Source organism: Xiphophorus hellerii, chromosome 20 (assembly GCF_003331165.1).
Source record: "Xiphophorus hellerii strain 12219 chromosome 20, Xiphophorus_hellerii-4.1, whole genome shotgun sequence".
NCBI classification, from domain to species: Eukaryota; Metazoa; Chordata; class Actinopteri; order Cyprinodontiformes; family Poeciliidae; genus Xiphophorus; species Xiphophorus hellerii.
The window spans coordinates 26,933,269-26,959,819 of record NC_045691.1 but is presented as its reverse complement, the minus strand read 5'-3'; the positions used below and the strand labels follow the sequence as shown (position 1 = coordinate 26,959,819).

Below are 26,551 nucleotides of genomic sequence, written 5' to 3'. Positions count from 1 at the left end.
CAGCGCTGGAAGTTTAATTACCACAATACAACAATACCCTTTTTTTTATAATTAAGCAACAATACCTGTACTTTATACTTCAGCAGCTGATTGTTGTGGATTTATTTACTTCAGAGCTGCTGGCGCTGCGAACCGAGGAGGAGTGGGAAGAGGTGAGGCAGAGGATTAGCGACCTTCCCGCGGACAAAGCTTTGACGGCAGAGCTCGCTAAGGTAACGCCAGCGCCGCCGTGTGCTTTTACCGAAACGCATCTGTTTGTCCAGCAGTGATAATTTGATCACATCTTCGAATGCGAGCTTCTGAAACGGACTCACGCGGAGTGCGTGTTTTGGGTGTCTCGTTCAGGATCAGCCCGCTGTCGCAGATCATTGTTTTAAAGACGGGATGAAACTAGAAGCTGTTGACCCGGCTGCACCGATTTCCATCAGGCCTGCGACTGTCACCAAGGTAACAGCGGCTCTCATTTCTCTTGTGCAGCAAGGTCCTCGCTGATGTTTGTGTTTATTATTGCCTTTATTATTACCTACATATATTTATATTCATAATTCCAGTCGTCCACATAATGTTCATTGGTTGGTACCAGAGGCGGGTAGTAACTAGTTACATTTACTCAGTTACATTTACTTGAGTAACTTTATTGTGAAGTATCACTACTCTCACCTGAATAAAATTTCTGGGCACTCTGCCCACTAAGAGTAACTTCACCGAATGAAGAACAAGCTCGTTTTAACCAAAGATTAACCAGATGCAAACACACACGGGCAGTTTTTGGTTGAAGTTTCATAAGTTTACACACTTTCCATGTCCTTCTTTGTTCACCAGGTGTTTGATGAGAAGTACTTCCTGGTGACGATGGATGACCTTTGTGGAATAGAGGAGTCGGAGGCCGCGGGACGATCCTTCCTCTGTCACAGAGACAGTCCGGGGATATTCCCAGCACAGTGGAGTCTGAAGAACGGGCTGCCCCTCAGCCCCCCGCCAGGTCTGCTCTTAACCGTCTCACTCTAGATCCTCCCTTTGTCTCTCAGCTCAACTCACCTGCCTCCTTGTCTTTGTCTCTCCTTGCCCACAAACAGGTTTCCAGGGTTCTGACTTTGACTGGGCCGACTACCTGAAGCAGTGCGAGGCCGAGGCCGCTCCTCAGCATTGCTTCCCCGTTGTGAGTCGTTTTCCGTCTTGCGACCCATCGTGTAAAATCTGTGCTTCCCACTGACCTAAAGATGGCGATTAAGTGGAGTGATGTTCTATTATTTTTTTGTATGTGAAGGGTTTATTTCTGTCTTGTTAAGGCTGTGCTAAATGTGGCCTAAAAAGATTAAGTGGGCGTGTGCAAATGAAATCCTTCAAAACAGCTGGAGCTGAGTTCTGTTCATCATTATGACCAAATGAGGTGAAAAGATTATTGTATTTGAATTTAAGTAAATGTATGTACTGGACACAGATTTTAAAAAACCCCAACAGCATGCCCTTTTTAAAGTTTGCAGCTGCAGTTTCACCAGTCGGGGTGTCAATACTTTTACATAAAGATGGAGTTGATGCAGAGTCCAGTGCTGCCTGTTGGTAATTACATATGAAACACCGTTCCACATACTGTTGTAGTTTGGTTTATCTACTGCAGACGTGTGAAGAAACCTGGTACAGATAATTAAAAAGCCATATAATGAACTGGTTGTTTTTCCTAAGTAGAATTTTTTTGCTGTTAAAAACTAACAAAAATCAAATCTTAGCTTTGATCAAATCTTAGCTGTGACATTTACTGGCACTCCTTCTGTTAATCAGCATTGAAAACAAGAAAAGCTTTCTATAAAAAGAAATAAATGTTGAGATGCAACATTGAGATTCAAATGGAAACAAGCTGTTTGCATATTACATAAAATGTTCCCAATGTTTGGCAAAGACAACAGAGGAGAATTGTAAACGGTTTATTAGATTGGTAGCTCAAGGCTCTATGGCTTGTTTAATCCAACAGAACAAGGTCTAGACTTGTTCTGTTGGAAACGTTTAGCGATTAATCACATTCTTGAAGATTACATTTTTTGATTTTTTTTTTTTCCATCCTTGGGTTTCCGTAGTAAAGAGAGTCTGCATGCCCAGGGCGGCCATCTTGTTTTACAGCGTCTTTTTATTTGGACTTTGAATTCAGGTCAACTCTGACAATATGTAAGAATCAGGCAAAGGTTGTTTTTTTTTAATGAAAATAAAGCCAATGTTAGAAGAATACAGTGATAATAATATGAGAATAAAGTCTTAATATTTCCAAGATTAGGGCAATGGTGTCCTAATCTAATTTTAGAAAAACTCCTACACAAAAAATAGCAAAGTATTAATTTGTCTAATCTTTTTTGTCAATAAAATAACTTTTTTCTTCTTCCAATTTTAAGACACTCTTCTGGTGAAATTGTGTCTTTATTCTGCTAATATCATCAATATATTCTCCTAATTAAACACAAATTCTTATAGACTGGCCCTAATACTCTGTCACACAACTCGCAAAAAGAATTATTGAAATAAAAAACACTTTTTAGAAAAGAAGGCGAGGGGGAAGGAAATCATAAACAATCAGATCTAGTAGTAAATCAGTCTGAGATTTCATTTTGAAGCCATAATATCGCTCAGCCGCATTGGAAATCTTGAATAAATTCTGTTGTAAAATGGCTCTTTTCAGAAAATAAATTTGTGCAGGACTTTGAGTGTTTATTTGGCCCAAATGTTTCAGACCATTTTCCTGTTAACCGACCAATGACGATACATCATTAGTTTGGTAACGTGAACCATATTTGTATTTAAAATGTTTTTCACTGATTTTACAAGACTCCAAGAGCTTTGGGAAGAGGAACCTTCCTGCAGCATAACAGATCAGCCGCCATATTTGATGGCGTGAACAGGGGCTTTTCTGTTTCAGTTCACTTCCACAAAGTTTGTTGCCAAACTCTACATTTGTGATGCCCTGCATAACAACTGCTTGTTATGCATCTAATTGTTGTTATGGAGACTTGGTGAGAAGAAATGTTCCTTTTCGCACATTATATTTACACAGGAAGCCTCTGTTGCATTCAACTTTTGTTTATTAAGATGACTAATAAAGCCAAAACGATTGCGCGTACCAAGCATTTTGCCACCAGTGACGCTGCTTCAGTAAATATGGATTTATTTTAAATCTTTGTTTTTGTTTTTTTTTGTTTTTTCACATCTTTATCCGGGCTGCTTACAAATCTGCTGTAAAAATGTTTTGCTGTCCAACTTTTGTCTTCCCTCACAAACGTTCAGAAAGGACAAAACGGAGATAATGAGGTCGTATCCATGCGACCGGCAGCGTAAAGAAACGGCGGCGATAAAAATCTGATTTTCATCGCCGTCGTTTTGTTTTTACAGCGTCAGCTGCTAAACCCCAGTTGTTCTGTTACTCTGGTCTTTACAGGAGCAGGGTGAACACAGCTTCAAAGAGGCCATGAAACTAGAGGCCGTCAACCCACTGTCACCCGAGAACATTCACGTGGCGACTGTCACCAGGGTCAAAGGGCAATACCTTTGGCTCAGCCTGGAAGGTGAGATGGGTGGGGGGGGACTGTTCAGTTTGTTCGAGGAAGGTAAATAAAGATTTGGGTTTTTTTTTTTCTTTTAGCATAAACAATGCTGCACGTTAGACTAGAAAACAAAACAATGAATAAAATTTGAATTTAAATGTTTTTAATTATTTAATTCTCCTGAAATAACTCAACATAGAAGAGAAAAAAAAAGGCACTTTTACTTCGATGTAACATTATTCTTTTGACTAAAAGCCAACCGGTTTAAGTTAATAAACACTGTACTATTAAAGTTAAAACTGAATATTTGATTAATTAAATATTGAAAATCCTTGTTAGTTCCACAAATGTGAATATTTCTTTCAGCAAGAAAAATAACAACCTCAAAAAATCAGTGAGGAAAAAATCAAAAATACCAAGAAGAATCAGTTAAGAAACCAAATGTTATGCATTATTCAGAAATCCTTTTAAAGCCTTTTGTTTGGTTTTTTTGGAGCTCCCCACATTTTGTCTTATTTTATTTTTTACTGAAAACGGTCCATGGATTTCTGCATTATGGTTGGGTAGCAGCCAGATGCAACCAGATTAAACAGATTTCTCTTCCTACGCTGAATAAACTCAAACAGTTTATTGTTCACTGCAGAACTTTCCCTGACGTCTTATAAAAGGTACTTTAGGAATGGTACAAGTTTCTAAATAAAATAAAAACAATTCATAAAAAAACACAGAATAGACCTGTTTAATTGGAAAACTAATCTGAATTAGCTTTTTAGAGTTTTGATCAAACTTTGGTTAAGTCCAGAATTATTCATACCCCTCTGGCAGATTTAGATTTTAAATTATATTCATTCGACCAAGAAGGTGATATGAAATGAGGCAGGCTTTCCTCAAAAGACCACCTCATGTATTATATTTACATTTTTGTTAAAAGTAGCATCTCGAGAATATTTTATACCCTTCCTGATAATCAATTAAAAAATCTTTTATTGATGTTTCAACAGTCAAACTCTTGTTTTAGTTACCAAAAATTTAAAAAAGTATCCCGATGTGAAAATGTTTTCGGTGCAATAAATCACTTCCGACTGATCCCGGTGAAGGACAACGTTTTAGGATTCTAAGACCTGACCTTTCAGTTTTGTTACCACGGCAAACTTTGTCGCAGGAAGTGACTCGCTAACATCGCTGCTCGTGGCTTGTAGGTCTGAAGCAGCCGATGCCAGAGCTGATTGTTCACGTGGACTCGCTCGACATTTTCCCCGTCAGCTGGTGTGAGACCAACGGCTACCCGCTGGTCTACCCCATCAAGCCCTCAGGTAAACAACATCGGCCGTCACAGTGGATCCTCCTGGTCACTAAACAACTGACGTTAAAACACTGACTTGCTGCCCACTTTTACTCGTCCTGACCGCTGAATAACATTTTGTTTGTTTTTACTGGATTTTCTTTTTAGTAGAGAAAGAAAGAAAAATTGCCGTGGTGCAGCCAGAGAAGCAGTGAGTATCAGAGTGAAGCACAGGTGTATTATTGATTGGTGGGTCAACTTCTTGCTGAGTTTTTGCTGCTTTGCAGCAGGACTCCCCCTAAGTCTTCATCTCCTGACGCCATCAAGCAGCAGATCGCCAGTCAGTCTGAGACGGGGGGTGAGTACGTCTTAGGATTTCCAACTATGTTGTGGTTTAGTGACTGGCTGGCTGTGGCCTGTGGTTGTTTTGTCACTAACCTGCGATCTCGGCGAACAGGACAGGGCAACGGTAAATACTGCTGTCCGAAGATCTATTTCAACCATCGCTGCTTCTCCGGGCCGTACCTCAACAAAGGTCGCATCTCAGAGCTGCCTCAGTTTATTGGTCCGGGGAACTGCGTCCTTGTTCTTAAAGAGGTGAGCCACGCAGTCTAGCCTAAAGTAACACACAAAATAAAAGACAAAGTGCCTCATAAAAGTGTTTGTAGCTTCTCTCACAATTTGACACCTAAAACCTACAAAGTCCGTCATATTTTTATTAGTGTTTTATGTGGCATTTTTTAAAAATCCCACTTCACGACTCTGCTTTGTGTTGGCGTCCATCAACATTGATCGATGTGGTCAGTACAGCCAAGCGTATTATTTAGAATTTCTAATTAAATTAAAGTTGCTACCAAGAGTTCACCCCACATCAAAACAACCTGCTTTTCCGAAATTAGATTTTATTTTTGTTCAGAAAAGAAAAAAACCCCCAAAAAAACTGTTGCCTCTCACCACTTGACACACAGCTTTTGACAAAGAAAGTGCTCTGAAATGAACTTCTCGGCTGCTTGAGTTGCCGTTTTTGTAGCGCTTTTTGAGAGAAAAAGGGAAACACAACCGCCTTCTCGACACGCGAGAGCCGAGCACCCATCCGACGCCTGCTAAAATGTTTTCTGATACAGCTAATGATGTCTGTGTGGGAGGTGGATTAGTAGATGTTAAGCATGCTTTGCAGAAATGCTTAACACTGTAAATGCTAGAAAGCAGAAGGCCAGTTCTGTCCCTTTCATTTGGGATGCTTCAGCTAGCATTCGTCTTGTACAACTGTTTGGCTAAAGTCAAGGAATATTTCTGTCATGAAATGTCGAGCGGCTGTCGGTGGCACACAAACAACAAGACTTGTTGATAACAATCATGAGTCGACACATTGGTCTTTTGAGATACTGCGAATCTGAAGTGCTCCAACCGTTTCCTTTTGTATCTAGGTGCTGACCCTGCTGATAAACTCCGCTTACAAGCCGAGCCGTGTGCTGAGGGAGCTGCAGCTGGATCAGGAGAGCCGCTGGCAAGGCCACGGAGAGACACTCAAAGCCAAGTGAGAAGAAACGCTCTTTAATCTCAGCTCGACGTATTCGGCTCCTCGGAAAACTTCCTAAAATTGCACAAGGGTTCGCAGCTGGCCTGTTTGAAGGCGTGCGGTGGATTAAGCACAAGTACAAGTGTTTTCAGCACAATAGAGCTGCTGCTCAGGCTCCTTCTGTGAAGTTATTGCGCCAATCGCTCCTAGGGGACTTTAGCGTGACCTTGCCCGTCTAGGTAGCTTACTTTGACCAGGTTCAATCGAAGCAGAAGTCTGAAAAAGGGTCTGACACACTTCATTTGTTGTTTAGTAAGAAGTCTCCTCCCCCTTACCAATACAATCTTTGTATTTGTGGAAGAAATACCACTGTTTTGTCTCTTTACCAGTATTTTTCTTTACGTATAAGGTACAAAGGGAAGAGCTACCGGGCCACCGTGGAAATCGTCCGCACAGCCGATCGTGTGGCAGACTTCTGCAGGAAGACCTGCATCAAGCTGGAGTGCTGCCCCAACCTGTTTGGACCTCGCATGGTTCTGGAGCACTGTTCAGAGAACTGCTCTGTCCTCACCAAGACCAAATACAGTACGTGTTTATAACCATAAAGGGTTTATCTCAAAATATTTACATTTTAACACTTTTACAGAGCTTTAGAGACGCTTATTTGAAAAGTTGGGAAAAAAACAGGCAGAAATGTCTGAATTAGTTTTGTTTACATTTATGCAGCAGATAGTTGAATATTTCAGCAAAATCTTTCATATGTGGATACAAGGACCTAACTCGGCACAGATGTTCTCGCAGGCTGCCTTTTTTTGAAAAAACTCAAAAAAATATTAGCCACTGAAAAATTCAAGATGGCCGCCGATACGGCTGTCAAAGAAAATTTGCCAATATTTATCACAAATGAATCTTTCGGTGTCAAATCACTCAGTTGAGTCTGAGTAAATCAGTTGATTTACTCAACTGATTAGTAAATCATATTTACTAATTCTATTTTTTATTTACTTATTTATTTTTTTCCAACATGCCTGACAATAAAAAAAATATTTTTTGCACTAGAATCACCAATGAATGTGTTTGGTGTCAAATCGTAGCCTAAATATTATAATCCGTAGAAATCAGATATGTTCTCTTGAACTTGAACTAACCAAAACCCTAGGTTCTCTAACTACCACTAAGCAAGAATCTTAGCTCTGCTAATGCTAAATCGCTAAACACGTTTGAAACATTTGTGAAAGCTAACGCTAACCATGAAGATGACTGCCTCTTAGTCTGTCGCACATCTCCATCTCCTTCCAGTCGTCGATTAGTGTGAGACTTCATCCAAGTCATGAAAACTTTTAGCATTTTATGACAACAGTTGGTTTAAAAGGATTAAAAAATGCGGCCATCTTGAAAAATGGCGAGCATGCACATTTTTTATCCTTGTATCCACACTTGAAAGATGTTTTCAGTAATATGCTGCACTGCTTGTACAGAACAGCTTTGTTTGGAGTCACATGTCTCAAAATGAACTGCAGCTGCCTCACAGCTTTGGCGAGAACAAGCTGATGCAATCAATTTGCATATCTTTCAGATTTCCCAAATGTTTGTTGGCTCCCTTGGGGAATAATAGAAGTCATAGAATGATGTTTATTTGCGTCCCTCCCAGTAATATATTCATTTCACGCTCAATGTAGAATGCAACATTTCAGAGCTGCCATGTTGTCTTCTCACCAGCATATTACTGCGGGAAGAAGAAGAGCAAACGTGTCGGCCGCCCACCTGGGGGTCACACCAACTTGGAGGGTGGAGTAAAGAGGAGGGGCCGCAGGAGGAAGAGGAGGAAGCAGCTCTTCGTCCACAAGAAGAGGCGCTCCTCAGCGTCGGTGGACAACACGCCTGCTGGCTCCCCACAGGTAAAGGACGCGAGCGTTTTCATCAGTTCTGGGAATAATTACACGCTTGTCCCGACACACTTGTGCTCATCTCGGCCCACAGGGCAGTGGAGAAGAGGAAGACTTGGATGAAGATGACTCCCTGAGCGAGGACACCGGCTCTGAGATGCAGGATGACCTCCAAGATGACTCTGAGCAGTCGGTCGAGAAATCTCAGCCCGCCACGCCGTCGCCCTCCCCGCCACCGACATCCAGGCCCTTACGGAGACGGCGGAAACCCCGCTCGCCTTCCTTCTCCGATGACGAAAACCATCCTCCTTCACCGAAGGTGATGAGAATAAAAATAAAAAATGTGTCTACTTTCAGTACTAAGTTATCTGAAAAGTTGAAAACACGGGTGGCGATCTCACCAAGTTACAAACAAGACATTTCTGTGTCTACGCTGGAATTTTAGGAGATACAGTGAACCCTCGTTTTTCGCGGGGGTTGCGTTCCGAAGAGAACCCGTGATAGGCGAAATCCGTGAAGTAGTTACCTTTATTTTTTACAATTATTGTACAGCATAATTAAATACTTTACATTGAACCAAAGAACAAAACCTGTTTTCAGGCCCAAGCATTTTTTAAACAAATAGAAGGCTTTCTTACAAATAACTACAGTAAAATAATCATCGATACGAAGTACAGCAGGAGAAATTGTGACTCGTATTTCACTGTTCCTCTGACTGTGACGCTGCGGCCCGACTCCGCTCTCTAGTGGCTTTCTCTCCTGAAGCCTGTAGTGCAGGTGTGTTTTTTTCGAAAGAAGAACATAGTTATCGGTAGTTGTTGTTGCTCTTTTTTTCTTCTGGGCAAAAATATTTGCCAAAATTTGCCAAGCTGTATTACGTATATTTAAATACCGTAACGTTATTGGCACGTTACGGTATATAGAGAAGAAGCGCGGAGACTGTTTAGCCAATCAGGACGCAGAACACAATGCACTGTGAAAAAAAACTGCACAAAAAAATTCACAAAGCAGCGAGGAGGTGAAAGGTGAACCGCGTTATAGCGAGGGTTCACTATAGAACTAAACAACATGGAGAATAATTCTGAAGTGGGAACATAATATTGAATAACTTTCATGCTTCTTTTTTTTTTTTTTTTTTTACAAATTAAAATCTGAAAAGTGTGGAGTTTATGGACCTGTCTGTGCTGAATTGGAGCATTCCCAGAGCATGATGCAGCCACCACCCTGTTTCACAACAGGGACGGTGCATCGAGGATGATGTGGAGTCATTTGTACATTTCTTTTTTCAGAAAAATTAACATTATTTCAGTATCCCACATACTTTAAAGTTAGCAAAACAAAACAACCTCTAGTTACCACTTGAAAGGCATGTTTTCAAAGGTTTCCAGATAACTAGTTTGACTATTTCATGTAGAAAGTGTGTATGTCCGATGCCGTTTTTCAGTCGTGCGAGATCTCGACCTGACTCGCCGTACCTGTGTTTCTCCAGACATCAAAGGTCGAGCTTCCTCAGAAGCTGTGTCTGGACACGAGCCCGCTGGAGTGGAGCGTGTCTGATGTGGTGCGCTTCATCCGGACCACTGACTGCGCGCCTCTCGCGAGGATTTTCTTGGATCAGGTATAAAACAAAAGTGGGGAAACGCGTGTTGCCCGTAGCAGTCATTTCGATTGCCTTCACGTCGGATTTTAGCTTCAGAGAGGCGATATCAGAAACGACGCAGAAGTTTCATCTCGTGTGGAAAATGTGTGTCTGCAGGAGATCGACGGCCAGGCCCTCCTGCTGCTGAACCTCCCGACGGTGCAGGAGTGCATGGACCTGAAGCTGGGACCGGCCATAAAGCTGTGCCACCACATCGAGAGAGTCAAGCTGGCATTTTATCAGCAGTTCGCCACGTAGTCCACGGGGAAAGTTAACGGGACATGGCTGCTTCCTGTTCTATGAATTAATCCTGTAAAAATGTGGAAGAAGTTTTATTTAAAATAGATTTTTTTTTAATTTCACTTTGTCATGTTTTGTTATTTTGTTTTTTTACACTGGACTTTTTTTGGGGGGGGGGTTGCATAAATCACATTCTTTCAGATGAGCTTGGATCTTACGAAGTGAGAAAGTGATATTTTCTGACATGAAGAGCGAAGAGGGAAACAAAACATTTCACACACTCAAGAAGAGAATGCGAGACACATTAATGACGCAAAGAGGCTTTGAGTCGGAGGAGCGTAAAATGATGTTGGAGTTAGACAATTAGTTATCAAGGGCCTGCTGCCAAGCTCCAAGCAGCCATTTTGCATTTTTTATCTTGACCTTCTGCTTTCTGACTGTTTTGGTTCCATCCTTGGTTTTTATGGTGAGATTGCTTCTTCTTACAAAGACTTCTTTGATAAAAATGTTCGATATTCTTTGTGCATACAACAGGCTTAAGAGTTAGCCATTAAAAAAAAAAAACTTCTTTCTCAAAACATCTTTAAACGGAGAGATTACAGGTGGTACTCCAAAGGAAAATAAAATGCATTGAAATCTCTTTGAAGTAAGTAAAAGATGCAACACTTTCAAAGTGCGGGCTTTCCGATTAACAGCCAAACACGACATTCAAGGTGAAAATAATGAGTTATTTTTTTATAATGAAATTGTTAAAATATTGGTGGTTTTGTTCCTACGCAGAACAGATTTGTTCTTCCCACACAGTCGGTCGATCGGTTTGCTCCGAGGGTCCTGCAATGCAAGCACAAGCGAAACAAGGCACTGAATGGCGATGTAACCCCAGTGCATGTTTGTACATAGTGTACATATTCCAATCTTTTAGTAAACAGGGTGATTTGGACAAAAGAATTCTGCGTAAGCAATGTGTAAATGTCCAAAAGTATACCGAATATTTGCACAGAACAGGCCTCCAGCCTTCACAAGAGGGGAATATAATTTTGTTTCGGAAGTAGGTGCAGCTTGTCATATCAGAGTTTTTTTTTAGCAAACAATTGGCAGCTCTACAATACGACGGTCACCAGAAAATGCTTCTGTAATTCGCCATTTTGTGTAGTTTAAATTTGTATACACTTCACTTTATGCCCTCCATTCTTTAATTTGCTTGTAGGTTCCTCTGTTCTCAGAAAAGCAGAACAAACTTGCGTGTTGTGTAAAAAAATGAAGTACTGCAATAAAGATCGATGAGCCCGGGTAGTCTGTGGTCATTTCACTTCTTTGCCGTTTGGGCTTTTGCGGTTTTGGCAAGACCTTTGTTTGAAGCAGTTAAGTGATAAAACCTTATTTAAAATAATAAATGTCAAAACTCAGCTGTGAAGAGACAGGAAAAATTGGCAGATTTTTCTCTCATTCTGACGCTCCCCACACCTCGACTTGGCTGTGAGGTGCTTCTCCTACAACATGTCAGAATCAGCTTTACTGATCAAGTCTGCATGCGCTAACAAAGGAATTAGACAAAGTATAAATACATTAAATTTAAAGGAATAGATTAAAAGAACAATATGTACATGTATTTGTAGCCATTATTTTTGGAAATGCATGACATCACTATGGTAGCAAAAACTATTTTTAAAAACATACAACGATAAAAAAAAAAAGTAATAATCAAAACCTATCAAAATTGGCGTTTATTTTCTTACTCGTCTACGTTTACGTGATGGGAGAGGAAAATATCTGTTACCACAACAGAAGCAACAGCGCCTCCTACAGTCAATTTAATTTACAAAAAATAAATCAGACTAAATTTCTGCATATCCCATTTTGACCGTTTTTTAAAACCTCTCCCGCCGCCCCCAAAAAACTGCTAATAAAATATGATTATTTTGATTTCTATAAAATCAAAAAATCACTTCTGTTTGGTGTTCCCATGTTTGATGCGCACAACAGTAAAGATGCTTCAAATAATCAAAACATACACATGATATACATAAACATATTATGCTATGAACGTGTATGAAATATTGATTAATTTCCACTTTTCATTAATTATAGATTTTGTGCGTGTATATATATATATATATATATATATATATATATATATATATATATATATATATATATATTTTTTTTTTTTTTTTAAATCAACTTTTATTTGTTTGGTCATCCAGAGGTTCGTGTTTATTTTAGTCATCACACATATACAATTATTTATTTCACTATTTACTGAACTGTAAATCTCACTTCACGCCCTACTACACACAACACAAATGACCCAGCATGCCATACTCTAGGCACATTTCCCAGCATGCAGTTCGTGCGGCTACGCTCAGGTCACGTGACACCGCCTGTCAACAGGAGCAGACGCTGCTGGGCAGGGAGGCAGCTGGACGTGTCCGAGCCATTATTTCCCATTTTTAAAAGTCTCTTTTTCGCGGACTCCTCTGAGTGCCATGAGCGACGGGACAAGTTCCGCGTTTGACGTAAGAGAAAGTTCAACTTCGCTAGCTTAGCATTAGCTCCATTTAAATGGATAGCGTGGATAGACGCTAACGCTGTAAGTGCTAGTAGCAGTAGCGGGACCGCTTTTGACTCCGAACGGAAATTTTTCATTTATTTATTTATTTTTCCTCTTAATGCTGTCTGACCTACGACGTGACTCGGGTTAGAGGGGCTATAACTCCGGGTTTTATTAGCTACATAGCACACATTTAGCCACCAGTGTCCGTTTCGACGCAGGTTGAGAACACAAACATGTTGTGCCCTCCTGAGGCATCTGTTATGGCTTTCTAATGTTGCAACTTTTTTTGTTCAGACAGCTTCACCTCTCGAATGACCGAGCAGCCATGGCCGAGCGGTACGGAGCAGGAGAATGAGTGCGAGCCTTCGAAGAGGATGCGACCGTCTTTCAGCGAGGACTGCCCAGCCTGACATACCCGCCAGCTGACAGTTACCGGGCAGAGACCTGGCTCTCGGTGGGGAGAGTCAATTCATTGGGTAGAGCGGTCCGGACAACTCTGCTGCAATGGCTGCTGTGAGCGGAGGGGACACGTTGGCAGCCGGTCCGGGAGGCGCGGCTCTGGCCGCGGTGTCTGTGGCCAACGCGTCCTCCAGCCCGGGCCCGGGTGCGGATACTCGGGGCTGCGAGAACGGCGCCCTGATGGACTCCTTCGGGATCTTCCTGCAGGGCCTCCTGGCCGTGATGGCTTTCAGCACGCTCATGTGTGAGTATGATCCAAGAAGCTGCTGCGTGTCGGATATCTGACACCGGGCTGCTGCTGGAAGAAGCCGCCTTTATCCAGTCGCACCACTGGATTAACCCAATGCTGTATTGATCTCAGCTGGCAGGCAGCATGAACACGGGCTCCCCAAAGGAGACGCATGAACGAAATCAAAGCATCCCCCCTTCACTATAACACTACGCCTGGCTCATGGTTCCTGTGTAAACGTTAATTTTCTTCATTTATCGAGGCATATTTTACTACAAATATGCTGAGCAAGCCAAGAAAAGTTGAAGCTGGCTAAATCTCTGCACCTTGCTCAAGGACATTCTTGTTAGGACCAAGAGCATGACTTGAGGGAAGGGGTTGTTGTTTGTCTTGATTAAATAGTGACTTACAAAAAATATGCACCTTCCCCCCTCCTAGATTTTGTCACTTGACCTTGAATTTTTATGCATTTCACTGGGATGTTATGTGGTTGACCAACTCTAAGTAGTGCATAATTGTAAAGTAGAAGGAAAATGCAACATTAAGATAACATTACCTGTGAAGATGACGTGTACAGTATTATACTTCTGCAAAACATGTCACTGCATGTAGGCCAAAAACAAAGTTAAATGTCAGTCTCATCTGACCAGATTGTGACAAAACATAAAGTGATATAATGAGAATTTTCTTTAGATTCAGTGAAGTGCTATCTTTTTTTAAAGCTTTAAATAATGAGTTATATCAAGTAGAATTACAATAACTTAATAGTGCAGTACTAGCCTCACTATACATTACAGTTCCTCTGCTATTTTTTTGTACCAAATTTGGTCTGAAATGTGTTATTGGTTATTTCAGAAACTCATCGCTAAAAACAGTTTTTTTATTAATTGAAGAGACTTTGAATCTGGAGATCGTAGATGCCCTTCGCTGTTTTCAACTCTATGTATACTGATGATTTAACATAAATTCTTAAACTTGACACTGGAAGAAATACAATCTGTTAAGTTCACCAACAAAAAAGAATGAGCTGGGTTTTTTTTTTTTGTTTTCAGTTCTGTGCATGAGGCAGGTGATTTTGGCAGAAGGAGAAGTCTAGACTTCTGCTTGCGTTCACAACACACCCAGCTGCACATTGCAGGTTGTGTTTGGTCTGAAGTCAGTGTTGACATCACAAATCGAGGTCATCGTTTGCAGTTTCTTCACACTATTAACTATTGACCCCTGGTTATAGATTTTCAAAACCTTTTTTTGAGATTGCTACTTTGTATTCAGCTTGTGGTCTACAACTTTTTTTTTTTTTACTATTTGCCCTCAGAGACAAACAAAACAGTTCTGCAAAACAAGTGACTATTGTGAAGAGAGAGAGGAGCTTGACTTGTGTTGGATGTCTCGTTGCTATTGGTTGCTACTGTTCGCACAACCCCCTCCTAATTTGTTTTAAAACATTATAATCTTGTTTTGTCTCTCCATCATCAGCTGCTGTTTATTCTACTATAGGCTATAATGAGGCATTATATTTTTTTTGTTTGCTTATGCCTTTTTAAAGATTTCAGAAACTAGATGATTATAAACCATGTTCCCTTTTTTTTGGTGACCTGATAGACACATATTTCTCCCTTTCTGTTCATGAAGCATAAAAGCTGAAAATAGTTGATTTAAAAAATAAAAATAACCCCCATCTGTGTGGCGCTCTGTTCTTTACAGTAAAACGCTTCAGGGAGCCCAAACATGAAAGGAGACCCTGGAAGATTTGGTAAGTCAAGTGAGCTGATCAACGCTAATGTTTTTTTTTGCCAACCTTGGAACTAACTCAGCCATCTGCATTCAGGTTCCTGGACACCTCAAAGCAAGCAATTGGGATGCTCTTCATCCACTTTGCTAACGTGTATTTGTCAGACCTTACGGAGGAGGATCCCTGCTCGCTGTGGGTATTTTTCTGGCACCGCATCTCCAAAGAATCTTAAGATTTATGATTTTTACTCCTCTAACTCGGCAAGAAGGTTCTAACAGGTTTCCCCTTTGTCTTCTTTTCCAGATACCTCATTAACTTCTTGTTGGATGCCTCTCTGGGCATGTTGCTCATATATGCAGGCGTGAAGGTTGTCAGTGCTGTTGTTGAATGGAGGCAGTGGGATTCTCTACGTTTTGGAGAATATGGTGAGGCCAACATGTATGTGTTTATCAGTCTGAGTACGTAGAAGGGTCGTTCCATGCCTACTATGTCCACTAGAGGGCAGTAGGCGCTTACGTTCTCAAACTAAATTTAACTTTCCAAAGAATTTATGCATCAGAAAGTAAACACTGACTTGTCGCACGCTTTTTTTTAATTAAATATGAATAAAATTCCTTTTTTAATCTTTTAATTTAGTTATGGTTTGCATTCTTATCTGTGTAGGAGAGCCAGTGCAGTGCACTGCATGGTTGGGCCAATGCATCCTGTACATCCTCATTGTGATGTTTGAGAAAGTTCTCATGATGTTGCTTCTACTTATCCCCCAGTGGAAGAAGGTAAAAAATATGAAAAATTACCTTTTATTTTTTCCACACCTTTTCCTTCCTGTTAGGGTCATGTTTTTACAAGACAACAAGCTTAATTTTATTTCATTGTGATTTTTGTGATAAACCAACACAAGGCAGTGAATTATTGTGTATTAATAAGAAAACAATTCATGGGGTTCAAAATTCTTTGACACATACTATTTAATCACCCCCTCTTTAGTTTGATTCCTCTAAGTAATTTCCAGTACAAACAATTGTCTTCAGAAATCACTTTAATAGTATTTTATTTCTGGCAAATCTGTCCTGTTTAAAGAGAAAGAAAGCCCTGTTAACAGTTTGACATGAACCATGTTGGAGACGCAGCGAGGTGGTTCTATGCAGCATTATGACCATGTGTTTTATTGTGTGCTTGTGTCCCAGCTGGCTCTCCTTAATCCCATAGAGAATCCTGACCTGGAGCTGGCCATTGTCATGCTCATCGTTCCATTCTTCGTCAATGTAAGTCCGCCAATGCTTGTAAGTCACACAACCTGAGTCGGTTCATGCAGGTAACATTTTGTTGTTGGGTACATTGTTTGGTTTAGGCCCTCATGTTTTGGGTGGTTGATAATTTCCTAATGAAGAAGCACAGGACAAAAGCAAAGCTTGAGGAGAGGGAAGAGGACTCGCGTGGGAACAGCAAAGTTCGCTACAGACGAGCACTTTCTCACGATGACTCAGAATCAGAGGTAAGACTGAAATAGGAAGTTATAACCAACCTCTTAAATTGAAAAGGAGAGTACCTCTCCTTTTCAATTTACAAGAAATCCTTCAAACAGTTCAGGTTTTAGGGTTGCCTGACTATGCTTTTTTTTTTTTAGTCCCTGCAGATTATAGAAAGGTCTTTATAGATTTGGTGTGGCTAACTGTGCCATAATGTGGAGTTTGGATCATGCCTTGTAAGAACTTCAGATTTTGCATGTGATTTGTTTTCTTCAGTTCTCTCGTTTGTTCACTTTATTGTAAAACAGTTTCGGTTTACAAAGTAGTACTTGCCTGGAGCAGCACAAACAAAACCCAGCTTTGTGTTCTTTCACTTCCTTGCCTCTGTGCTGCTGCTGTTGTCGGAGCAAGACTTTGAGTGCAAATGTGGGGGGTGGGTCATGGGCTGGCCCAGCTGAGCTGTGAAGGAAGCGCTCCTCTGTATGTATTGTGAGGGCCAGTGGCGCAATGGATAACGCGTCTGACTACGGATCAGAAGATTCTAGGTTCGACTCCTGGCTGGCTCGATTCTTTTCCTTGTTGCTATTTTTAGTAATTTAAGCCTTAATCTGTACCATATGTAAAACATCTTTACCTTATAAACATTCTGTTGAAATGTAGAGGTTGTAAGGCCAAATTATTTTTAGCATTGTGCTGTGGCATTTGAAAGGAAATTTCAAATACTTGAATATTCGAATTTTCCTTTGTTTCTGTATTTAGTCCAGTCTGCCCTCAAATGTGCTAATAAAGAGAAAGAGCAAGATGCTATAGACTCAGTGATTGATTAAGGGATTTATTACTCACGTCCAGAAAGCCGTTCTTCACTAGTGGTTTGTTTTAGACTAGGTGGGGGTTCAGTTGCTCTCAATGGGCCAGTGGCGCAATGGATAACGCGTCTGACTACGGATCAGAAGATTCTAGGTTCGACTCCTGGCTGGCTCGTCTCTTTTCCTTTTTCCACCATGTTATTCAGGTGGATTGTAGCAAAATGTGCTTCTGAATATGAATATCTAAAAAAAATGGCTCTTTAATGTTGGACTGCGTTCAAATAACTCTTTATAGTATGATAAGGAACAGAAATGTTCTTTATTTTCCCAATGTGGGGAAATTCAGTTCTAACAGCAGCAGTGGCAGTGACTTTCATTTGGGTCTTAACTACTTCTAAAAGCTGCCCACGTGTTTAAAATAAAGCAACCAGCTGTTTCTTGGCAATAAGTTCAGGTTTTTTTGGTGTCTGGAAAAATGAGTAGTTTCAAAAATCTCCTAATTGTTTAGTCACATTCGTGGGGACTGCGTTGTTACCTAGCAACCCCATGTAAGACTTTCCCCTCACATAGAAACCCTAACCCTGTTACCTAGCAACCCAAGCTGAGCTCCAGTATGTTGGGTCAGCTGTATACAGCTGAAGGAATGTGCAACTGAGTAGGATCATTCTAAATACTGTACAAAATATATATTTAGGCATTTGAAAAAAAAAGGCTATTTGATTTACAAGCCTTTTTATAAGTTTATTGCCTCTTACAAAGATTTAGTAGTCAAGTATTACGGGATCAGTCAGTATTATGACTGTTATTGGGGAGTGCACATTTTTTATTTGCTATAAGGCTTATGAGATGAAAACATAATGACATTTTCTTGATTAATAAGCAAACCCAGGGGACAGGGATGAAGGCTCAAAATCCAAACCTGTGAATTACCAGGGACGGTGAGTCAGTGAGTGTAGTGGAAGTCCGCACTGAGGTTTAATGTGGGATCTCTCAACTCAAATCATTGTTTTACATTTTTGGCATCACCACTGTTTTATGTCAAAAAATATACACACTTAATGATCTCAAAGGGAAATTAAATGTTTTTATGACTCATATTATTCAAGGCTCTTAAGAGTTGATGTAGACGGTGATGGTTATAGGCAGGGAGGATCTCCTGTAGCAGTCTGTATTAACGCAAATTTGAAGAGGGCTCTGTCTGAAGACACTCTGTTTTCCTATGGCAGTCTCAAGAAAAGGATGCTCAGGATTGTTCATAATTTTCTTGATTTTTACATAAAATCAAAAAAAGCCGTCTCCAGAACAGAACCGGCGCTTCTGTATCAGGTTGTCGAGGCTTTTTAGGTCCCTGGATCTGATGCTGCTGCCCCAACAGATGACTGCAGAAGAGATGACGATCTCAACAACAGACTTCCTCAAGAAGTACAGCCTATGCTGTCCCTTGTTGTAGACGTTGAAGACTGGTAGTTTTTCTGTCCTAATAGTAATAATAGTAATAGTCTCTAGCAGATGTGTTTGGGTTGGGTTGTCATTTTCTCTCTGAATGCTTTCTACACGTTATAACATGACTCTGCCACTTGGGGGCTGTCTGAAAAAATAAATCCAACTCTTTTACACATCTCTTGTTTCTGTTGTTGGAACAAATTCATCAGACTGAAACCAGATAACAAAAGCAACTAGATAGCAGCAGTGTTATATATTTTACCTTTGCTGCTTTTGTTCTTAGTTTTTCTTTGCGTTCTTTTTTTGTGATTTAAAATTGTCTGTCAGCCCCTCTCAGCTTGGTGAAATTTATGACCAGTGACCTTTTGACCCATGTCCAAAGGCTAGACCTGGGGTCAGCAACCTCTCCAAACCTAAGAGACATTTTTGCCTTGAATCCAGATAAACAAAATGGTTTTAGAGCTTTAAAACCTACATGAGTCAAAATGAGCGAAAATAAAAGTTTTGTTCCTTATTTTAAAAATCCAAATTCTATAATAAAGCTTTGTTTTTTAGGTTAATGCATATTCTTTGCATAAACCATACCAAAAAGTATATAGTTTGCAACCCACTGACAAAAACAAAACACCACTAGCATCATTCCTTGTGAAACTGTTATTCATATATTGCATGGAAATGCCTAGAAAAACTGCTGAAGTTAAGTCTTTTTTAAAATTGTTTTATTTACCTTCACATTTTTAAATATTACTTGATTTCTTAAAATCTTTGGACAAAATTATTAAAAGCCACATTCTAAGGAACTAAATGCAGCTCCAGGTTGCAATAAACCTTTTAGCATTGTGAAAAACTGCTTAGAATCTCATCTGCATTGGTTGAGTGGTTACAGTCTTTCACTTCCTAGTGGTGCGTTCACACCAAATGCGTTTTGAGCATCAGGCGCGTCTGGTTTACATTCAATGTCTACATGGAGGCGCATCAAGGGCCCAGCGCAATTTGAACCATTTGGAGCAATTTGAGCTGGAAAAAAGGTCGGCAACGGAAAGCAACAGCTAGAGCGATTCTGACGCGCCTCCACATAGACTTTGAATGTAAACCAGACGCCACTGATGCTCAAAACGCATTTGTTGTGCGTGTGCACACACGTCGAACCTCAAGCGTCGGACGCGTTTTTTGACGTGTGTAAGTTTGCGTTTGGTGTGAACGCACCATAAGGGTTGCAACAAGAAACCCAGTCCGGCATATTCAGGTTTGGAATTATCTTAAAACTTTTCCAACCTACCTTTTCTTGATGTTCCTCAGATCCTATTCTCAGCCGACGATGAGATGGATGAGTCGGATGAAGACGATGTCCGGCGACTCGCCGGTCTGAAGATGGTCAAAAAGAAAAAGCTTCGAATGGGGATTCCCGTTTGATGAGCTCGGCCGCCTTTATGTCTAAAAACGTTTCTTTTTTCCTCAAGTCCACCTACATTCCTTTACCTCCACAAACCACAACAGCTGTTGGTCCTCTTCAAAGACGACACTGTACGTGGATTTTTCCTTCCCTGATCATTCCCAGAGGATTGGTACGCAAAAAAAAGAAAAGGAAAAGTTTTTGACTTGGGACGCCGAAATACACTTGTTTCTTTTCGCAGGTTTACCTTTGGATAATTGCTGCATGTCGACTTTGCACTTTGAGAGAACTGTTGTGTTTGTAGATGGATCAACAAAGTGCTAATATTTGCATAATGGGAGACGAATGACACTAAATTCCTGACTGGACTTGTGCGTCTCGGATCATTTCAGTTGGTGGCCTCGAGAGACAGATATGCAAACTAACCCAACTGTGATATCACTTACATTTCCTTCCTTAACGTGTTCCTTACATATTTGAAGCTCTGATGCGACCTTCACTTCAGCTTCGTCCTTTTGTGTAGAAGTACCATCATGGCCTGCGGTATATGAACAATACATGTGAGTGAAGGTGTGGACATTTTTTCTCCCTTCCTGCACAGTAACAAACTTAATCACTGTACATCTTCTGTGTGATCTTGCTTTTGTCAAAGGGAGTTTGTTAATTCATGGAATCTTAACAAACGAGGACTGCGAAGAGTTTTCTAGTGTCAACTCAGTCTGTCAGACATTTAATGAAGCACTCTCATTTGTTTGGATTTGTTACGAGTTTTGTTCCTTTGTGTTTTTGAATTTTTGTTTGTTGGTTTGATTTTTCAATTTTCATTTTCTTAGGCCAAAAAGATGACTCTGCTTGCCTCCAAAGTGTGTTTCATTCCTGCAGAGAGACTTTACAGAGGAGCTCCTTCTTTTGCACATGTTCATAACTTCTTCTTTGTTTTTTTCCCTTGTCTTTGTTTTGTCCTTTGGTGTGTGGAGTTTGTTTGTACGGACTGCAGGTCAGTTCCCTCCTTTACCAATTCGTAGTCGCGTTTCTGACCCGCGCCTTGCCCCTTTGTCCCTTCCAAAGCGTATTACACCCACGTACTTATGCGGTTGGCACATCAAGTAGGGTTTGATTTTTTGTTTGTTTGTTTGTTTGTTTGCTTCGTGGTTGTCAGGTATTTTTAAAGATGTGGAGTTTATTAAGACGGTTTCATATTTCTGTTAGGGTTATATTATATCAGGATTGCGTTTGAGGTCCTCTTTTCTTTTGATGTTGTTCATTCTGATCTTTGTTTGGGCAAATTGACAGCTTATTACCCTCTCAACAAACAGTTAAAAATAGCTCTTACACAATCTGAGAAAGTACACCGTTTTGTTTCTGTATTTTCAAGACATGGATAATAAGTATCAGGGGGAGGAAAAAGAGTGAATATGGGGGAAACATTAGATAATTTTGAACTTTATTCTGAATCCCTTTTTTCCCCCTTTCCTCATGTCCTTCCGACCATCTTTCTTCTCATCAATCTGTGCTTTCTCTAGTTCCTGCCATAGTCAACTTTTGTACTTGATATTTTTAAATGGAATGAATTCTGGAAATTTGAGCCTGTATTTTTCTCTTGGAAAAACGTGTAGAAACTTTGAACTAAGAGCAACCTTCTGGCATTACATACAGTACAGACCAAAAGTTTGGACGCACCTTTCTAATTAAAATGGGTTTTCTTTATTTTCATGACTATTTATAAGGCAAGAAATCCCACTTATTAACCTGACAGGGCAACACCTATGAAGTGAAAACCATTTCAGGTGACTACCTGTTGAAGCTCATCAAGAAAATGCAGAGTGTGTGCAAAGCAGTAATCACAGCAAAAGGTTGCTACTTTGAAGAAACTAGAATATAAGGGGTATTTTCAGTTGTTTTACACTTTTTTGTTTAGTGCATATTTCCACATGTGTTATTCATAGTTTTGATGCCTTCAGTGTGAATCTACAATGTCAATAGTCATGAGAATAAAGGAAACTCATTGAATTAAAAGGTGTGTCCAAAACCTTTGGTCTGTACTGTATGTATTGAAGTTCTGTAACCATACTTTCTCATATTGGACTAAATATATAAAGCAGAAAATTACTTGAAATCATCTGTTTCAAAAGCAGATACAAAGCGTTCGTATTGCGTGTACGAATTAATGGCAACTTTCTTCTTTTTTTGGGGTGGGTGTGTACAAAACTGCACAAGTACGAAACGACGAAGGAGGCGAAGTGACCTGCACCTGTTAGTATTTTTAGTGTTTTTTTATTTATTTATTCTTTTGCCTGCAAACGGAGCTTCAGATCTTCAAGCATGAAGCAACACCTGGTGAGCTCTGATGTTCAGAATGTGACTTACTCTGACCTCTAAACTGTAAATGATGACTGTGGACCAGGACGGCTGAGAGAAAGGTGTGTTTTGTGTGGGTGGGTGTGTGTGTGTGAATGATGGTGTGTATATCCAAATATAGCTACAGCTTCAAGCGTGCGATGAAATGACCTCTGGTTCTCATTAACAGTAAACTAAGTTACATCAACTGTGAAGATTTGCTTGTCATGTTTTCATTGATTTTCAGCATTTTTCATGTGGCACATTTGAAGGCAGAAAGCCTTTTCGCAGCAGTCGGTGTGTCTCTGCAGCTCTTCTCATACGGGACAAAGAGCTCCCGCGATATTTTAAAAGCTTAAATCATTAGACAATTAAAGGACAAGTGATTTATCATAGAGAAAATAAAGGCAGTGGATTTAGTTATTATTCTACTTTAAGACATTGGTCTGTTATATTATTGTCATAAACAAGGTTTTTATGTTTAATAACCAAAAAGCACTTTGATCTCTATTCCTGGTGGTGTAAAATGTGACCAGCTTACTTCTTGCCTCTCCCCAGCCTTTTCCAAATATTAAATGTACAACTGAGATGAACGTGGTTATTTGTAACTTAAAGAGACTGTAAAGGGGAATTAAAGGGATGTGTTACCACTAACTATAGAGTGTTGACAGGGGTTTAGAGTCTCCACTAACTATAAAACTAAATATATTTGGTGTCTCCATATTAGATTTTACTACTTTAACATTTATTCTCTCAGGTTTTCAATGAGATTTGCACCATTTGGGATTTTCTCTTCCCCCGCAGTACGGATCCAAGTCACCTAATAATAATTAAGATATAAAGATGTGAGTCATCAGCATACATGTTGAGAGATGTAGGTATTATGTATGATCTGCTGATGTTTAGTATTTATTATATTTTACATTTTTATCCAAGCAAAAGGAGAAACCTCACCTTTTACGTTCTACATAACTAAACCAAATGGATATAAATATAAGTAATGATTTCAAATTAGTTGAACTCTTTATTTAATCCAGAACTCTGTGACATATCACCACCTTCCTCAAGAAAAAAAAATAATTTTTTTTTGCTAAAAGTAATTTTTGTAAACAAAACAAAGAAGTATATCACCCCCTTTCTATTGCCGAAAAATGATAGAGGCAAAAAAAAAAAAAAAAAAAAAAAATCACTTTTGGCAAAAAATGACATAGGCCATTATTTTAGGAAGGTGACGGTGTGAATGTGTGTGTGCTCATTTTCTGTTCTGTGTTACATCGCCGCATCAAGTGTGCAGTTTAAAACAAGCAGTGAGTCAGTTTGCCCACCATCGTATGGGCGACACCTTTATAACATAAAATACTGACCAGAGTTATGACTCATATTATTTTAACTGTTTTCTTTTTCCTTTTTAAGCTTTGACTTACACAATCTTTACACATAGTAGAACCTGTTTCATACGTACAAATAACGTTTGTAAAACTATATCCTCGCCGCCTGTAAGTGTAATCTCAAAGCTGGGAAATTGTTCCTTAAGGCTATTCAATAGTTAAAGCCCCCATTTTGTTGGTTCCTGTCCTAACCGTCTTGGGTGTGGGAGTTTGTGAAAAGTCCCACACCCAAAATGGAATTAATTGTGGATTAGATCAAGTTGTGGGAATCCCTGCCTCCTCTGAAGCAAGGAGGTGATCCTGGGCGGCGAATCCTCTTCGATTCTTTTCTTTTCCGTTCCAGCCGCGTCTTGAATAATCAGCTGTCGTCCTGTGAGCCTTTCGGGAGACCCGTTCCAGCTGTACCATCCGTCACGTCACTCCTAATAATACACACTGACAACAATGTTTGGAGGGTCTGCCTGACTCACGGGGTGAGGACCGGGACTATATATAATGTCAGGCTTGCTAGCGAAGAAGTCACACACACACACACAGAGCAAAACAACAATCAGCTCATCAGAACAAACTCTTGAAGCAGTAATCACCATGTCACAGGTAGGTTATATCAGATGTTTTTATTTTTTTATTCTTTTTGCAGGCTCTTGCTTCCCTACAGAACTCAACATCTTGCTGTTGCACTATTTAGTCAGGCGAGGTGAAAAAGAAGAAGCGGCCACCGATGAAGGAGGAGGACTTGAAAGGAGCTCGCAGTAAACTGGGCCTGAAGGGCGAGGTCAAAAGTAAGACCTATGAGGTCATGGTGGAGTGTGGTAAGTACCGTCTTTCAGTAACGGACTCTGACATCAAGAAATTTGTGCAGTCTTTTAAAAAAAAACTTCTAAAAAAGGCTATTCCTCTCTTAGACAAGTGATGGTCCAAGAAGTGTAAGATGTTTGTTTTGTTTTGAGTTTGTTTTTGTTTTTTTGCCTGTAGAGCTTAAAGATCAAGACAAGGCAGTGAGAAATAAGCAGTATGAAACATTAACTTGTAAAAGTGTAAAACTGGAAATAAAACACTGTAGATAGATTAATTATTTGTGTATGCCTTACTGTCGTTCAATTAAGAATATCCACATACATTTATCGGAATAAAACTAAAACGAAAAAAAGTAATTCCCTGACCGGGAATCGAACCCGGGCCGCGGCGGTGAGAGCGCCGAATCCTAACCACTAGACCACCAGGGAGCCATGGCAGCCGAGTGACTGCATCGATTATGATTGTTACAGTAGCATCTTATACATTTTCACTTTCTATAGTCATATAGAAAGTAATATTGTTTAATTGCGGTGGGCAGTCGCTGGGTTGTTTTTAATAATGTCTGTTCTCCTGTGTTCAGAGCGTATGGGGAAGGTGGCTCCATCTGTGTTCAGCGGCATGAGGACGGGCACAGAGACGGTTCTTGCCCCGCCTGCTGCTCCCAAGGATCCTTCAGCCAGTGTGTTCGGCAAATAGTCACTGAAGTCAAAAAACAATTTAGAAATTGTCGCTTTCACAGGCATTAACTGGACGGTGGTAAATGTAAAGTGTATATTTGTGAAGCTTAAGGACGACGAATAAGCCAGCTTTGCTCTGATATTGCATTTTGATATGTTTGTTATGTACTTTTTTGTATTTGCCCATCTGTTCGAATAAATATTCTTTCCTGTGTTTAAACGTTTTGAAAACGTTTGCATTTCCAAAACATTTGTTACTGTTATGTCCTTTTCTACGGAAGAGGATTAGGGCCACCAAAAAAAAAAAAAAGAATTCTCAGATTAAAGTCAGAATTAATCTCTGACTTTAATCTCAGAATTCTGACTTTAAATTCTGACTTTAAAGTCAGAATCTCAGAATTCTGAGTCATCTGACATCAGAAAGTCAGAATTCTGACTTTAAATTCTGAGATTAAAGTCAGAATCTCAGAATTCTGAGTCATCTGACATCAGAAAGTCAGAATTCTGACTTTAAATTCTGAGATTAAAGTCAGAATCTCAGAATTCTGACTTTAAATTCTGACTTTAAAGTCAGAATCTCAGAATTCTGAGTCGTCTGACTTCGGAAAGTTAGACGACTCAGATTAAAGATTAAAGACAGAATTTAATTTAAGTCAGATTAAATTCTGACTTTAATCTCAGAATTCTTTTTTTTTTTTTCGGTGACCCTAATCCTCTTCAAAATTTTCTCTAAATTTGAAATAACTATGTTACTTGAACAACACAACTGAACAGTTTTGTTTGAAGACACAGTTTGTTTTTTTGAACCAATATAAATGCAAAAAAAAGGGTAAAACCAATGCTTTTTTTTTTTTTTTTTTTGCACGTAGGTGTCCATTTAGTTGCCGGACTATGCTGTCAGAAACTTTATATTCTCTGCATACTATCTTATCGCCTAAGCATGAAAACCAATCCTGTCAGGTCTGCTCTGACTAACAGCGGATTCTGGCTTCCTTTCATAGGTTCTGGTCAGAAAAGAAAGGCTTGATTGGACTACAGATGTGAATCTTTGGTTGTTAAGCACCAAGGATTCTGTGGTGCCATTTGTCTGTTGTTAAGGAAAGAGAGTTGTTCTTGAATACCAAAGAGGGCAGATTTGATAAGCTGTGGAGTGGGGAAGAAACACCTTCACAGTCT

At 39.9% G+C, this 26,551-nt stretch overlaps 2 protein-coding genes and 3 non-coding genes across 9 annotated transcripts in view; 4 read left to right on the top strand and 1 right to left on the bottom strand.

Moving 5' to 3' along the window:
- sfmbt1 (Scm like with four mbt domains 1) overlaps positions 1–11,383 on the top strand; it is a 25,774-nt gene extending 14,391 nt beyond the window's left edge. The window contains exons 7-21 of one of the 4 annotated variants that reach the window (XM_032548768.1): positions 115–212; positions 346–447; positions 823–982; positions 1,077–1,159; positions 3,419–3,545; positions 4,724–4,837; positions 4,978–5,017; positions 5,097–5,164; positions 5,264–5,403; positions 6,234–6,343; positions 6,735–6,910; positions 8,045–8,223; positions 8,306–8,530; positions 9,701–9,829; positions 9,968–11,383. In XM_032548768.1, coding sequence (XP_032404659.1) covers positions 115–212; positions 346–447; positions 823–982; positions 1,077–1,159; positions 3,419–3,545; positions 4,724–4,837; positions 4,978–5,017; positions 5,097–5,164; positions 5,264–5,403; positions 6,234–6,343; positions 6,735–6,910; positions 8,045–8,223; positions 8,306–8,530; positions 9,701–9,829; positions 9,968–10,108 — 1,892 coding nt within the window. In that variant the 3' untranslated portion in view covers positions 10,109–11,383. Of the gene's footprint in view, positions 1–114; positions 213–345; positions 448–822; positions 983–1,076; positions 1,160–3,418; positions 3,546–4,723; positions 4,838–4,974; positions 5,018–5,093; positions 5,165–5,263; positions 5,404–6,233; positions 6,344–6,734; positions 6,911–8,044; positions 8,224–8,305; positions 8,531–9,700; positions 9,830–9,967 lie in introns of all 4 variants that reach the window. The other 3 variants (XM_032548765.1, XM_032548767.1, XM_032548764.1) reach the window with 3 other exon arrangements.
- Positions 11,384–12,446: 1,063 nt separating this feature from the next.
- stimate (STIM activating enhance) lies at positions 12,447–25,599 on the top strand. 2 transcript variants are annotated; one of them, XM_032548821.1, is made up of 11 exons: positions 12,447–12,606; positions 12,939–13,347; positions 15,037–15,085; positions 15,161–15,256; positions 15,368–15,489; positions 15,728–15,840; positions 16,252–16,329; positions 16,416–16,559; positions 20,082–20,189; positions 24,589–24,712; positions 25,279–25,599. In XM_032548821.1, the coding sequence occupies exons 2-11, from the start codon at positions 13,149–13,151 to the stop codon at positions 25,392–25,394; spliced, it is 1,149 nt and encodes a 382-aa protein (XP_032404712.1). In that variant the 5' UTR covers positions 12,447–12,606; positions 12,939–13,148; the 3' UTR covers positions 25,395–25,599. The 2 variants fall into 2 exon arrangements, with proteins under 2 accessions (XP_032404712.1, XP_032404711.1); XM_032548820.1 differs by lacking the exons at positions 12,447–12,606; positions 12,939–13,347; positions 15,037–15,085; ... (4 more) ...; positions 16,416–16,559; positions 20,082–20,189 and adding an exon at positions 24,362–24,497.
- trnar-acg (transfer RNA arginine (anticodon ACG)) lies at positions 17,027–17,099 on the top strand. Its single transcript has one exon. It is a non-coding gene; the product is annotated as a tRNA-Arg (tRNA).
- Positions 17,442–17,514, top strand: trnar-acg (transfer RNA arginine (anticodon ACG)). The gene has a single exon. It is a non-coding gene; the product is annotated as a tRNA-Arg (tRNA).
- On the bottom strand, positions 25,055–25,126 carry trnae-cuc (transfer RNA glutamic acid (anticodon CUC)). The gene has a single exon. It is a non-coding gene; the product is annotated as a tRNA-Glu (tRNA).
- Positions 25,600–26,551: the final 952 nt, after the last annotated feature.